This window comes from Panthera leo, chromosome E2 (genome assembly GCF_018350215.1).
Source record: "Panthera leo isolate Ple1 chromosome E2, P.leo_Ple1_pat1.1, whole genome shotgun sequence".
NCBI lineage: Eukaryota > Metazoa > Chordata > Mammalia > Carnivora > Felidae > Panthera > Panthera leo.
In genome coordinates, this window is record NC_056693.1 from 14345606 (window position 1) to 14360745 (window position 15140).

The 15140-nt window shown below is 53.2% G+C and overlaps 1 protein-coding gene across 4 annotated transcripts in view; it reads left to right on the forward strand.

The window, feature by feature from the left end:
- The window catches only part of AKT2 (AKT serine/threonine kinase 2), a 63773-nt gene that overhangs the window by 28741 nt on the left and 19892 nt on the right, over positions 1-15140 (forward strand). For all 4 annotated transcript variants that reach the window (XM_042920726.1, XM_042920725.1, XM_042920728.1 and 1 more), the window contains 2 exons: positions 5153-5282; positions 13513-13641. In XM_042920726.1, coding sequence (XP_042776660.1) covers positions 5237-5282; positions 13513-13641 — 175 coding nt within the window. In that variant the 5' untranslated portion in view covers positions 5153-5236. The remainder of the gene's footprint in view (positions 1-5152; positions 5283-13512; positions 13642-15140) is intronic.

The following is a 15140-nucleotide window of genomic DNA, read 5'->3' on the forward strand; positions in this document are numbered from 1 at the left end:
GTGGCCACACAGCTGGGAAGCCAGCAGAGCCTGGGGTTGAAAGTCCGATCCTCTGGACCCCTGATTGCTCCTTCTTACTCAACTGGTGACGCGGTGTTCTTGAGGGGGAAATCCAGGCAGAGCATCCTTGGGGTGGGCGAGCCCTGGAAGCCAGGAGCCCTGATGTCGGCTTCCCGCATTCTCTGGACTGTCTAACCCAGCTTCTTTTTTTAAGCGCTGTGTGTGTGTGTGTGTGTGTGTGTGTGTGTATTTTTGAGAGAGAGACAGAGAGAGCGTGCTCAAGCATGGGGTGGGGGGTGGGCAGAGGGAGGAGACAGGATCTGAAGCAGGACTGTTCTGACAGCAGAGAGCCTGATGCAGGGCTTGAACTCACTGTGAGATTATGACCCGAGCCAAAGTTGGATGCTTAAACAACCAGCTGAGCCACCCAGGCGCCCCCCCCACCCAGCTTCTTTTTTTATAGTTGTTGTTGTTGTTATAAAATACAGAAAAATACATTAAGCCCATTTTGTATGGTACAGTATAACAAATGGATGCAGAGCAGAGGCCTGCGTAACCACAAGAGAGTATGGTCAGCTCCCAGAAATCCCCCCTCCATTGCTCCCAAAGCTACCTGCTCTCCTGACTTTTGCAGATTTGTTTCCTTGACGTTCTGCACTTTTTTTTTTAATGCTTATTTATTTTGAGAAGGGGGGGTGAGTGGGGAGGGGCAGAGAGAGAGAGGGAGAGAGAGAATCCCAAGCAGAGCCCAGTGCGGGGCCTGAACTCACACAAACAGTGAGATCATGGCCTGAGCCGAAGTCAAGAGTCAGGCACTCAACCGACTGAGGCACCCAAGTGCCCCATCTGCATAGTTTTATGAGTGAGAAGCGCACCCCTAAACAAGTGGTGTGACGTTGTCTGTTCTGAACTTGCTGTGAATGGACTCACACTTGATGTGTTGCTTTGTGTCCGGTTTCTTTTATTTCACTGTGACCTGCTTACACTTTGTCCCTGTTGTATGTGTCCGTAGTAAGTGGAGGAACGTTCTGCTGTATGAATTTACCACTGCTTGTCCATTCTCCTGTGGGTAGGCATCCGGTCTGTTTGCAGATGGGGGGGTACTGTGAGTGTTGCTGTTGTATGTGCCCTTTGATAAATACACACACTCCTTTCTGTTGAGGGTTTGTGGGTTAGGGATTGCTGGGTCATGGGGTAGGCATATACTGAGTTTTAATTTTTACTGCGAGTTTTCCATGGTGGTTGAACCATTTCATACTTAACGCTGGGAGGTATTCCTTTGTATCCTTACCAACTCTTGGCATTGTCAGTCTTTAAAATTTCAGCCATCCTAGCAGGCGATTTTAATTCACATTTCCCCCTAACTAATGAGACGGTGTGCGTTCCTTGGTTGTGTGAGCGTCCTCTCTTGTGAAGTGCCCTTGCTCTTTTCGCCTTGCCTCCCAGGCGGCTCACCTTGAGCCTACAAGCTGCAGATCTGGTCCAGGCCCTCAGCGGACTCAGGCCTGGACACTCAAGGAAGCAGCTAGTGGAGATGGGGCCATACAGGCACTCCCTGCCGTGGGGTGTGTGGCCTGCGGGCCAGTGGCCAGGGCAGTCCCCTGCGGGCTGACACCTGGCTTCCAGAGGCTGTCCTCTGTCCTCCCGCCTGGGCGTCCTCCATCGGCAGCTCCCCAGGGAGCAGGCCATCCTCTTGGCTTCGGTGCCTGGTGTTTCATCACCTCTGGACTGCGTCACAGACACCTCAGCCGAGGCGCCACCCTCAGTGGGAGGACGGGGCAGGATCCAGGCAGGACGTAGGGGATCTTCCAGTTCCTCCCCCTGCCCTTGCTCAAGCTGCTGCGGGCTTCTTAGTTGCTGAAATGAGAATGTAAAACGTGGCCCCGGTGTGCCGAGCAGCGGCCAGGGCTTCCACCACTCCTCAGCTGGGAGACCCAAGGTAAACGGCTTACACTCTCTGAGCTTCTGCCCTCCCCCAGGCACGGTCACGGCCCCCCTGCTGGGGTGGTTGGGAGCGTTCAGGAGAGACTCCGTGAGGGCACCGGCACCCTGCTTGTTCAAGGCCGCCCAGCTGGCAGTGGCTCTCGGACTCTGTAACCCTGACCACTCTTGGCCACACCTGGCTGCCTTTGCTTTTCTCTGATCACGGTGGCTACGTGTTGTCTGTTCACTGGGGGCCAGGCAGTAGGCTGAGCCTCTGCGCACAGCAGGTGCTTCAGTGTGGCCGACCGCCCGAGACGTGCAGAATCATGGAGGTAAAGTCGCGGGGCTGGTGGGGGGGGGGGGGGAGGGCAGAGATTGGACACTAGGCCCCCCGTCCTGTCTTTCTGTGCCCTCCCTTCCTTTGGACTTGGGTTCTCCATCCCGGTTCTTTGGAACTTCCGAACTGAGCTGGTCCCAGGGAAAGCGCAGTGTCGGCCCCTGCATCAGGGAAGGAATTCTCTAACTTGCCACCACCACCTCACGCAGGCCCCCAGCATTCTCCCCTCCCCCCTCTCATGGCTCCTTACCCTGTAGCCACACCGGCCCCTTGGCAGTTCTTCACGCTCTACAAGTACTTCCTGCCTCCAGGGCTTTGCACTTGCTCTTCCCCTGCCTGAAATTCTTTTCCCTTCGTGTCAGCATGGCTCACTCCCTCCTCATGAGGCCCCCACACCACACGGCTAACGGCTAACGTAGCACCCCGTATTCCCCGCCATCCTTTCCTCTGCTTTACTTTTCTCAGCGCCTCGCCACCGGCTGATAGTGTTCTGCATGTGCCTGTGTGTTACCTGTCTGCCCTACCACAACGTGAGCTCCGTGAAGTCAGGGGCTGTGTTTTACTGATGATTCATCTCTGGTACCCAGGGCAGTGTCTGGAGCTTAGGACATGCTCGGAGAAGATTGGTGGTGTGAATAGACTCTGGAGATGTTTCCGTGGCCGGGAAGCCTTTGGGGAGACTTTGGTTCATTTACTGTGTTCTCGGCAGATATCCACATGCTGTGCTGGTCCGCAGAATTAGCACTTTATAGGTGTTGGGAGAATTGGCCGAGGAGGTGCAGAGAGAGCCCCAAGACAGCCTCTTGAGGTCAGGAAGGCTTCCTGGAGGAGGGAAAACCCACAGAAGGTGCAGGGGATGGAGGCCAGAGGGAAGGGTCTGAGGGACAGAAGGCTGGTAGAGGGAGGTGGGGAGGAGGGGCTGGAGAGGTGGGTAGCGCTGGCTGTAATAGTCATTGTTATGGTCATTAGGTGTTATTGAGAGCTTTCTAGGTGACATTAGACTCATGATGGAAAGGATTTTGTTCTCTGAGCACACTGGGGAACCCTGGAAGGGTTTTTAACCTGGAGGGCTGGGGCTGGATTTAGATGGAGTATACGGGTTGAGAGCAGAGGCTCAGGGCCCAGGGATAAGGCCAGGGCAGTTGGGAGGGGTGTCAGGAAGCGGGTGGATGGACAGTGGGGACGACTGGGCCGAGCGGGGGCGGGAGGCAGCTGGAGTGAAGGTCAGCAGAGGCCGGGTCCTGAAGGGCCTTGAATCCCAAGTGAGGGAGCTTGGCTCTTTCCCGAGGCCAGCGGAAAGCCACGGAGGGTTTTCGAGTGGGGGAAGGACAGGGTCAGGTTGGGGGGGTCTAGCTGCTGAATGGGGGGCAGATGAAAGGGAGCAGTAACAGAGCAGGGATCTGGGGTGGGGGGACTTGAGGGAGAGAGCAGCACTGGACGTGAACCAGTGAGCCAGGCCACCAGGAGGGCGGGAGGCGGGGCAGGGCAGATTCAGAGACCGGTCACCCTGGAGGTGGAAGCCCGGGCTGGTTGGATGTTCAGGGTGGAGGGTCTGCAATGCTGAGTGTTCCGTCCGTGGGGTGTGGGCCACTCGGTGCTGGTCATGCCTGCTGTGGGAGGGAGCCCCCGTTGCTTGCTCCTGGCCCTGCCTTTGCAGCTCGGAGTCCAGAACGTGATTTCTCACCCCGCTGTTTACTTCCCCGTCACTGTCCATCTTGTCTTTCCTTTCGCTTCCTCCCACTTACCTCCCTACCCGGCCCGGGCCCGGGCAGCCTGCCACCGTCACATGCCAGGCAGTAGTGTGTCCGGCCCACCAGCTCCCCTGGGGCATGAGAGAAAGCTGATGCCCATGGTGTCCCTAGAGCCAGCTGCCACTTCTCCGGGGGCCGCTGTGGCTCCTGACCTGCTGTCCGCAAATAACCCCAGGCCGGGAAAGGCGAAAGGCGCCTTGGGCTCCGTGGCCCCTGTCCAGGCCTGTGGCTCCAGGTAGGGGCCCAGCGGGCGGCTGCCTCCTGCCCTTCTCCCTTCCACCCTGGGAACCTGAGACGAAGCCGGAGGCCTCGGCGTCTGTCAGTCTGTCGGCTGCTGGTCCCTGAGGACGGAAGTGCAGGTCTTGGGGAAGGGCCCACGGCCTCGGTTGAGCCCCCAGACTGACTCCTAAGCCCCAGACAAGTGCGTATGCAGTAGGTTGTCGTCTCCTTCAAGATCCTGAACATTAGAGACTTGTCTTCCCTCAGTCATCTGGTTGGGGGCAAAGAGGGGACCGAGGCTGAGAGAGTGACTTGGGGTGGCTTGGCGCAGGGGGTTTGGGGCACTCGGTTTGCCGGGGGTGGTAGGTTGGAAGGAGGGGAGGGGTGGAGGGAGAGAGAGGGTGCCTGTGTGCGTGCGTGTGTATTGGGTGGGGGTGGGGGGGCAGGCAGATGCTGGTGGCTTTGAGCAATCCCTCCGATGCCCAGGGCTGTCTGATTCATCCCAGGTTACCTCAGCGTGGGGGCCTGGGAGCGACATGGGGTGGAGCCGTGGTTCCCTTTCCTCCAGCCCAGTGTGGGGTGAAGGTGGCTGGAAGGGCTGCCTCTGCTCAGCAAGGCCTGCACGTGGGCCAAGGAGCCGCCCAGGAGCCGCCAGGCCCTCCAGAGTGAGGTCCCGAGGGCGGGGGCAGGCTCCCCCCAGTCCCCAGTTGGAATCCCTGAGGACAAGGCCACATCTTCCCCCCTCACACTGGGCTGTCCTTGTGGCTCCACCCTGCAGAGCACCCTGAGCACAGAGCACAGCCAGCTGGTGGGGTGGGGGGTGGGGGGCAGAGCCTGGCCGCCCTGAGGGTAGGGGCTGCGGGCCCGGCTCGGCCGGCCGAATCCCTCTCGCACTCTGATGGGCTCTTCTCTTGTCTTGCAGACTGTGCTCTGTCCACCGCACCTCCTGCATGTCCTGCTGCCCTGAGCTGTCCCAAGCTAGGTGACAGCGTGTTACGCTGCCACCATGAATGAGGTGTCTGTCATCAAAGAAGGCTGGCTCCACAAGCGTGGTAAGGGGCTGCTTTCGTCCACCAGATTGCGTGTCTCCCCTTCTATCTTGGCTTTCCTTCTGGCGGCTGGTGCCCGGGGAGGCAGAGGTACAGGGTCTTTACAGCCCGAGGAGCCTGCGTGCCGAGCCCCACCTGCCTGCCCCAGGCCAGGAGCTCCTTACAAGCCTGTTTCGTGGAATCTCCTTCAGCAGCAGCCTGGGGAGCCACAGATCTGCCTGGGCCCCCCGCATGGGCCCCCAGGCCAGATCTCGAGTCTGCCTCTATATTAGTGGTCTCATTCATAGCCCCATTTTATAAATGAAGACACTGAGGCTCAGAGAGGGGAAGTCACTTCACTGAAGTAATACAGTGGGGTGACATCCCCCGTTCATTCTTTTAAGCATATACTCACTGAGTGTGTGTGGTGCGCCAGGCCGTCCCAGGGTCCCAGGCTCCTGGGACATGTGGTGTCCTCACGGAGTTTATATTCCAGTGGGGGCTGGGGACAGTGAACAGAGAAGCAGATCTGTGATGCCAGGAGGTGATAAGTGCTGTAGTGAGAAGTAAGAACTCTGAGGTGAAGCCGCTCTGAGGAGGGGACAGTGAACAGAGCCCCAGAGGAGGGGAGCGAGTGAGCCACACACAGAGCTGGGCAAGGGGGTCCTAGGGAAAGGGGCAGCAGGGATGAAGGTGGGAATGTGCTTGGTTGAGTTGGCCTGGGTGGCTGGAGCAGGGGGAGCGAGGGGGAGCTGAATGTGGCATCCAACCATGCTGGGCCTTGGAGGCCACGGGAGGGACCTTGGCCTTAACCCTGCAGGAGATCTGAGCCCAACGTATCAGGAGCCAGGGCATGGCCTCCTCTGCTCGTACTGGTGGGCAACTGAGGCCCAGGGAGATGAAGTCATTTACAGCGAGGAGACTAACATCCTACATTGTAAGACCCCCGGGCCTCCTGTGCCCAGGAGCGTGGTGCTTACCGGCTTAGGGGGACAGCTGTCCAGGCGCTGCGGAGTAAAGGAGGCCGACTGTCTTGGCTTCTGTGGACCTTCTTGGGAGGGAGAGGGCCAAGCTTGGTGGCAGCGGTTCTCTGTGCACATCCATTCAGTCAACAAACACTTACTGAGCAGAGCCACTGTGTTCCAGGTACTGGCAATTCAGCAACGAACCAGACAGGCACAGATCCCCCTCCTTGTGTTGGTGTCACATTTAGTGGGGAGAGGTGGGTGGCACCGATGGATGAGCGTGGACAGTGGTGGTAAGGGCCGTGGAGAAAAATGGAGCAATGTGAGAAGGGGGTGTGGGAGGCAGTGGGGGGAGCTGTCGTAAACAAGGTGGGCAGGGAGGGCTTCACCGAGAAGGGACGTTTGATAAAAATATGCAGGAGGCCAGAGAGCGAGCCCCACAGCTAACTGGGACAGGAGAGTGCAGGTGGAGGGGCCAACTGTGAGTCCAGAGAGGGAGTGGGCCGGGCGTGTTTGAAGAGGGCAAGGAGGCTGATGGGGCCAGCCCCGTGGGAACTGGGAGAAACACTCACCCGTCCTGCCTTGTCCCAGGCTGCAGACACAGCAGTGAGGAGGGATGGAGGTGGTCCCCAGAGCCAGGCCTCCACCATCAGACTGAGCAGGGGAGACCCGTTTCCCACTGCCGTTTCAAGGCAGGGGTGGTATTTGAGTCACCTTGGTCCACCTGCCCAGGGTGGGCCCTGAGTCTGGGGCTGTCATTGGAACTTTCTGAACCTTGGCAGATGTCAAAGTTCTAACCCTGGTTCTGCCACTTCCTCTTGGTGACTGCAAGCAAGCTATGTCACCTCTGAGTCTTGGTTTCACATCTGTAAAATGGGTTAACAACCCAGACCTCTGACATACTCGGTTCCATGAGGGCAGGGATTTTATCTGGCTTGTTCCCTGTGGTATCCCCAGTGCCTAGAAAAGTTCTTGGCATGCAGTGGGTGCCCAGTAACTGTTGAGTGAATGTGTTGAGATTGTGTGTAGGTGGTATATACGTTAGGGTGTGCCAGGGTCTCAGGCTCCTGAGTCTCTCCAGGCCAATGGCTCACGGGGCTGCTCTGTGAGGGGCTTTGGAAGTGGCCAGAGAACTGTTGCCAGGGCGGGGCTTTGTCTCTGGTCTAGGGCTGCCCATGGCATTAAATGCGCTTCAGCCCCTCTTAGGCCTTCAGGGTCTCCATTCATGCTGCAGGGGGCCAGATGAGCTGTTGGGATGGCCCAGCTGGGACACAGCCATCTTGGGTTTGCACCAGGCACACGTGGATGCATGTTGCTCCTGGGCCATTCTCCCACCCCCCCCCTCCCCCCCCCCGCCCCTAACGTAAGCTCTAGGCCCAACATGGGACTTGAACTCACGACCTCGTGGTTAAGAGTTGCATGTTCTACCGACTGGGCAAGGAAGGTGCCCCCCATCGCCCACCATTCTGAGCAGAGGCAGGCAAGGAAAGGTGGGCACCTGTGCCATCGCACCCTGCCTCTGGTGGTTAAAATAATAGAGCCCTAGTTTATCATGTGCCCATTCTGTCTGTGCCAGGCATGGGCTCTGCTCTAGGCAAGCCCAATTTTGATGCATTTCCAAGCTGCCCTGTGAGGTGGGCACCATCTTACAGGCGAGGAAGCTGAGGCTCAGCAGGAAGACTGATTTGCCCCAGGTTTCGGCAGAGAGGTGGCTCTCTGATTGCAGAAACTGTGATCTCCAGGCCTGGCCCACAGGCTACCTCTTGCTGAGCAGGGTCTGTTCAAGGAACAGGCAAAGTGAGAGCACGACTCTTGGAGTCACTCATGCCATGTGTTGGTCCCCTTTCTGACACAGCCTCAGCACACCCTCTGCCAGTGCCCACCAGGCCAGCCCCTGTCTGCCAGTTTTGAGGCAGACAGTGTAGTGGTCAAGAGTGTAGACTCTGGATGGAGCAAACCTGGGTCCAACCCTAACTCTCCCAGTTGACAACTGCGAGCCTCAGGCAAGTAATAAAAACCTCTGGGCCTCAGTTTTCTCATCTGTAAAACGGGATTGTTGCGAGGATATTTTTCCTGGCCTTCTAGGTTTCTTTTCTTTTCCTTCCTCCTTGCCTCCCTTCCTCCCTTCCTCCTTTCCTCAGCTTATTATCAATATGTAAAACACCACAGGTAAGTACCTGGATCATAAACTCACTCCAAAACCAATGTGCAGAAGTCCTCTGTCCTTCCCAAGCAGTAACATTTTTTCCTAACTTCCAGTAGCCTTAGGTGAGTTTTTCTGGGTTTTTTGTTTTGCTCTTTAAAATAGAGGTGAGGGGGTGGGGTGCCTGGGTGGCATAGTCAGTTAAGCATCCGACTTTGGCTCAGGTCATGATCTCACAGTTGGTGAGTTCAAGCCCCGCATTGGGCTCTGCACTGACAGTGTGGAGCCTGCTTGGGATTCTCCCTCTCCCCCTCTCCCTCCCTCCCTCCCTCCGTCTCCCCCCCCCCCCCCCCCTTGCATTCTCTCTCAAAATAAATAAACTTAAAAAATAAAGTTGAGGTGAAATTTACATAACACAAAATTAACTCTTTTAAAGTGTACAATTCAGTAGCCTTTTAGTACATTCACAATGTTGTGTAACCACTACCTCTGTCTAGTTCCAAAACGTTTTCATCACCCTAAAAGAAAACCCTGTACTTACTAAGCAGTCACTCCCCATTCCCCCACCCCCACCCCCAGCCCCTGGCAGCCACCAATTTGTTTTCTGTCTTTAAGGATTTACTGATTATGGCCATTTCGTATAAGTGAATCATACGGTAGGTGGCCTTTTGTGCCCAGCTTCTTTCGCTTAACATTACACCTTTGAGGTTCATCCATGTTGTAGCGCAGATCAGTATTTCTTTGCCGCTTCTGGCCGAACAGTATTCCGTTGTATGAAAATACCACATTTTGTTCATCCATACATCAGTTGATGAACATCTGGGTTATTTCTACCTTTTGGCTATTGTGAACAGTGCTGCTACGAACACTTGTTTGCAAGTATTTGGGTACTTGTTTTTAGTTCTTTTGGGTACAGACCTAGGAGCGGAATTGCTGGATCATATGTTCTCTGTAACCTGTATTTATACAGGTGGTATAAACTGGGTCATACGTTCTATAATCATAACTTAATGTATTCTGTGTGATTAGATCATATACATACTTGCGTTTGTGTATCAGGGTTGTGTATTCCATACTTATAACCTATAATATATTCTATTTTTTATTTTCTTTCTTTTTGAGAGGCAGAGACAGAGCGTGAGCGGGGGGCAGGGGCAGAGAGGGAGACACAGAATCCGAAGCAGGCTCCAGGCTCCGAGCTATCAGCACAGAGCCTGATGCGGGGCCCAAACTCACGAACCGTGAGATCGTGACCTGAGCTGAAGTTGGACATTCAACCGACTGAGCCACCCAGGCGCCCCTCTATTTTTAAATTTTTGAGGAAAACACCAAACTTTCCCACAGGGCTACCTCATTTTACATTCCCACCAGCAGCGCATAAGGATTTCTTTTGTTCCACATCCTCACCAGCACTTGTTCTTTTCTTTTCTTTTCTCTCTGTTTTAAATTACAGTTCTCCCTAGTAGGTGTGAAGTGGTACCTCATCATGGTTTTGATTTGCATTTTTCTAATGACTAATGATCTTAAGCATCTTTTCATGTGCTTGATGGCCGTTTTTATATCTTTATAGAGAAATGGCTATTCAAGTCTTTTGCCCATTATTTAATTGGGCTAATTGTCTTTTTGTTGTTGAGTTGTAAGAACTCTTTATATATTCTGGATACTAGACCCTTGATCAGATCTATGAATTGCAGATATTTTTGCCCAGTCTGTTGGTTGTCTTTTATTTTCTTGATAACATCTTTTGCACAGAAGTTTTATTTTATTAAAAAAGTTTTTTTTTTTCATGTTTATTTGTTTTTGAGAGAGAGAGAGACAGAGCATGAGTAGGGAGGGGCAGAGAGAGAGGGAGACCCAGAACCTGAAACAGGCTCCAGGCTCCGAGCTATTGGTACAGAGCTGTTGGTACTGAGCTATTGGTACAGACGTGGGGCTCAAACTCAACGGACTTCAAGATCATGACCTGAGCCGAAGTCAGACATCCAACTGACTGAGCTACCCAGGCTCCCCAGAACTTTTATTTTTAATGATCCACTTAATTTTTTTTTTAAGTTTATTTCTTTGGAGAGAGAGAGAGAGCGTGCGCGCACACACATGCACACACACACAAGCAGTTGAGGGGCAGAGAAAAGGAGAGACAGAATCCTAAGTAGGCTCCACGCCATCAATGCAGAGCCCGATGAGGGGCACACACTCACAAACTGTGAGATCATGATCTGAGTCGAGATCAAGAATCAGCTGCTTAACCGACTGTGCCACCCAGGTGCCCCTTAATTTTTTTCTTTTATTTCTAGTTCTTCTGGTGTCATATCTAAGAATTCATTGCCAAATCCAGGGTCATGAAGGCTTGTTTCATGTATTCTTCTGAGAGTTACCATTTTAGCTCTTATCTTTAAGTAGATCCATGTTGAGTTAATTTTTGTATATAGTATAATGTGTGAGGCTGGGGTCCAGTTCTGTTCTTTTGCATGTGAGTCTCCAGTTGTCCCACACCATTTGTTGAAGAGACTGTTTTTTTCCCCATGGGCTAGTCTTAGCATTCTGGCTGAAAATCGATTGGCCATAGATATGTGGGTTTATTTTTTGACTTTCAGTTCTATTCCATTGGTCTATATGTTTATCCTTAGGCCATGCTGACTGGTGACTGTAGCTTTGTAGTAAGTTTTGAAATTGGGAAGCGTGAGTTCTTTTACTTTGTTCTTCCCCCCATCTCCCAATATTGTTTTTGGCTCTTTTAGACCCTTTGCCCTATGAATTTGAATTCTGTGTAAATGTAAAGATGGGCTTTTCTGTTTCTGCAGACTAGGTTGTTGGAATTTTGATAGGTGCTGTGTTGACTCTAGATTGCTTTGGGGAGCATTACCATCTCAACATAGGAAGCCTTCCAATCCATGAACACAGGATGTCTTTGTATTTGTTTAGGGCTTTAATTTCTTTCAGCAGTGTTTTGTGGGTTTTAGTATGTACATCTTTTGCCTCCTTGTGCTATTATAAATGGAATTTTTAAAAAATTTCCTCTTTGGATTGTTCATTGGTGATGTGTAGAAACAACAGCTGGTGTTTTTGTGTTGATCTTGCTGAGGTTATCAGCTCTAATCATTACTTTGTGGCTTCCTTGTGATTTCTTATACATAGAATCATGTTATGTGCACATAAAGATCGTTTCACTTATTCCTTTTCAAGTCTGATGCCTTTTATCTTCTTTTCTTCTTTTTCTCTGGCTAGAACTTCCAGTGCAGTGTTTAACAGCAGTGGTGGAAGCAGTAGACCGCTTCATTTTTTCCTGATGTTTAAGGAGAAAGTTTTTGGTCTTTCATCATTGAATGGTGTTAGCTGTGAGTTTTTTATAGATGCCCTTTATCCTGTGGAGGAAATTCTCTTCTGTTCCTAGCTCGCTGAGTATTTTTATCATGAAAGGGTATTGGGTTTTGTCAAATACTTTTCTACAGCAGTCAAAATGGTCATGTGGTTCCCCCCCTCATTTGATTAATGTAGATTACATTGATTGATTTTCATATGTTGAACCACTTTTGCATTCCTGGGATAAAACCCACTTGGTCATCATCCTTCCTTTGTGCTGTTGAATTTGGGATTTTTGCTAGGTTTTTTTTTTTTTTTTTTAAACTTTATATAGATTGAGTCATTTAGTATCCACACTGGAAGGAATTTAATAAGTTAAAACCCATAATATACTTAGGACAGTGCCTGGCATAGAATGTTACCTTATCATTGTCACCAATTAACAAATATCCCCGTGAGAGGAGACAAAGACTCAGAGAAGTGAAGTGACTTATTGGAGGCCACACAGCACACATGGCTTGGAGCCCATCCTGTGATCACGTCGTGTGAGTTGAGGGCCTGGTGCAGTCTTTGCTTGCTTGCACAGTGGACTGATGGTAACAGAGCATCTGCTGAGTCCCTGTGGTGTGTTGGGCCCTAAGCTGGATGCTTTATGGTTGCCGTCTCTTTTAACAGCTTGGGCTGTAATTCGCATACCATACAATTCAGCCATTTATACGGTTCAGTGGCTTTTAGTGTATTCAGAGTCATGTATCCATCATTGCAATCCATTTTAGAGCATTTTCACTACCCTGAAAAGGAACCTGCCCTTCCCCTTGGCCATTCCCCTCCAGTCTCCCTCCAGACTACCTCCTCCCCTGCTCCCAAGTCCTAGGCAGCCACTAATTTGCTTTTCACCTATAGATTTGTCTACTCTGGACATTTTATATAAATGGAATCCTATAATTTGTGGTCCTTTGTGATAAGCCCTTTTCACTTAGCTTAAGTTACGGTTCATCCACGTATTAGTAATTTTTATGACTAATACCCTGTTGTATGTATATGCCACGTTTTGTCTATCTGTTAGTTGATGGACTTATGGGTTTCTACTTTTTTAAAAAATTTTTAAATATTTATTATTTTTGAGAGAGAGAGCGAGAGCAGGGGAGGGGCAGAGAGAGGGAGATACAGAATCCGAAGCAGGCTCCAGGCTCCCGAACTGTCAGCACAAGGCCCGACCCAGGGCTTGAACTCATCAACCACGGGATCACGACCTGAGCTGAAGTTAGACACCCAGCCGACTGAGCCACCCAGGCGCCCCTCACCATCTTACTTTAATCCTTAGCAGCCCTCTGAGGAGTGGGTCCTTGCAGTGTGGATGTGTGTACGCGGGGTGCTTGGATATTCGTGGTTAGAACAAATGGAGGCAATCAAGGGGCACTCAGAGGGCACAGCAACAGTTATACCCTGCCTGGCACAGTGTTTTGACATTTGATCCACCTGCACGGCTGTCCTGGTGAATACCAGCCCATGGGGTTTGGCCTTACAGGGCCACAGGGCATGTGTGTTTAGAAGCCTGGGCCTCCCCTGGGACTGTGCCACGCGCTGGCAAGGATGGCTGGGATGGCTTGCTGCTGGCCACACGCTGAGGCAGCTGGTGCCCTGGGGCACTGCAGCAGGCGCCTTCCTGCCAGGCATGACCTCTGGATCACTGGGGCCCAGCCCAGCGCCCAGTCTGCGTCAGCAGGGGCTGCCCGGAGGTTTTCTCCTCCCTGCCCTCTCATCAACCCTCCTCCCACCCAGGTGCCCTTTATGAGGTGCTGTCAGCCTGCCCTGACCTCTCTCCCTTCCCCCTGCCTCTGATCAGGTGAATACATCAAGACCTGGAGGCCCCGGTACTTCCTGCTGAAGAGTGACGGCTCCTTCATCGGATACAAGGAGCGGCCTGATGCCCCAGACCAGACCCTGCCCCCCCTAAACAACTTCTCTGTCGCAGGTGCGTCTCAGGGCACGCCATGCCAGAGTTCAGGTGCTCAGAGAACCGCTGGCAGGTCCTGGGGGCACATGGAGGTTGGCCTTTCTTGGGTGCGGGCCTGTGCAGGGCCTGCGTGCCCTCGGGTCCCTTCCCCACCCTTCCCCTCTGCCTCACCTTTGTGTCAGCTGGGCCTCAGGAGGGAGGGCTGAACTGGTAGCCAGTGGGGAGGAGGAAGAAGGGAGAAGCCAGGCATTTCCCCAGCCCCTCGCCCCAGGCAGCACGCCTCTGCGCTTCTGAGTCTGCTGGCCAGGCCCCATGGTTCTGGCTGGTGTCAGGTGCCTGCGTCCTGCGCTCTGGTAACAGCACACTTCTCTGTCCCTCTAACCTACGACAGCGTGGCTTCCCACTCAGCTGATCACAGGGCCGACTTGACATCCTCCGTCCCCCCTGTGGTACCCCAAGTGGTGCCTTTCAGTGGACCGTGGCCAGGGAAAGCTTGACCGGCCCAAATCCCTTGCCTGGCCTTGCAGAACCACAGTCTTGCCCCTGACCCTCTGCTTCCTTCCTTCCCTGGTGACCTAATTGGTCACCGTGTCCTCATCGTCCCGCCTCCTAAGAACATTTCAAAGAAACCCCCATCTCTTCTGCAGCTCCTCAGCCCCAACCACTGTCCTCTCCCACCGGTTCCCTGCGCCAGCTTCTTGCCCGGCGTCACCCCTCGAGGCTGCTCCTACCTATGCTCTCTCAAGCCAATTCTAGTTCCCTCTCTGTCCTGCTAAGAGCCTGTCTTGGTCACTTTCCCTGCGGTTTGGTGACTCTGATGTGGCTATGCCCTGCACCAGTTTTTCACCTGAACTGCCAGCCTATCCTGAGAAGCTTCCTGTGCGTTTCTCCCTGGATGTTCTCTAGGTCCGTCTCACCCACCGTGTCCCAAACTGGCCTTCGAGTCTCCCCTTCCCCAACTCCATCTACCCTGTCTCCATCTCAGGGAGGGCCCTATTACCTCCTAGTGTGCAGGCCAGAGATCTGGGCCTCATCCTAGTGGCCCCACTCTGCCATAGTCCCGACCTCTTCCCCAGGCTCCCAGTCTCCCTTCTGTCACTGTCTGCAAGGCAGCTAGCAGGATCTGTCTAAATCTCTTCATGTCCCTTCCCTATTGAAAGCCTTTCATGGCTCCCTTTTGCCCTCAAGCCACAGTCGAGGTTCGTCACCACACCCCCCAAGCTCTGCAGTCTGGCCCTCTCTTCTCCCCTCCTCACATCTAGAGCAGAATTTACCATTCCCTCACTGTACTGGACTCTTTACCTCTGGGCTTCTGTATACGACGCGCCCTTCTGCACGACTGACTACATTCCTTTCTCCTTGAGGGCTCGGTGCAGAGATGCCCCTTCCTCTGGGATATGCCTGAGTTCTCTGCTAGGTCGGCTGCCTCCTGGGCTTCCCCCATGACCACTAAGCTGTCTTCCCTGACACACACTGGACCTGGAGCCCCGTAGGGACAAGGCCAGGGCTGACTCAGT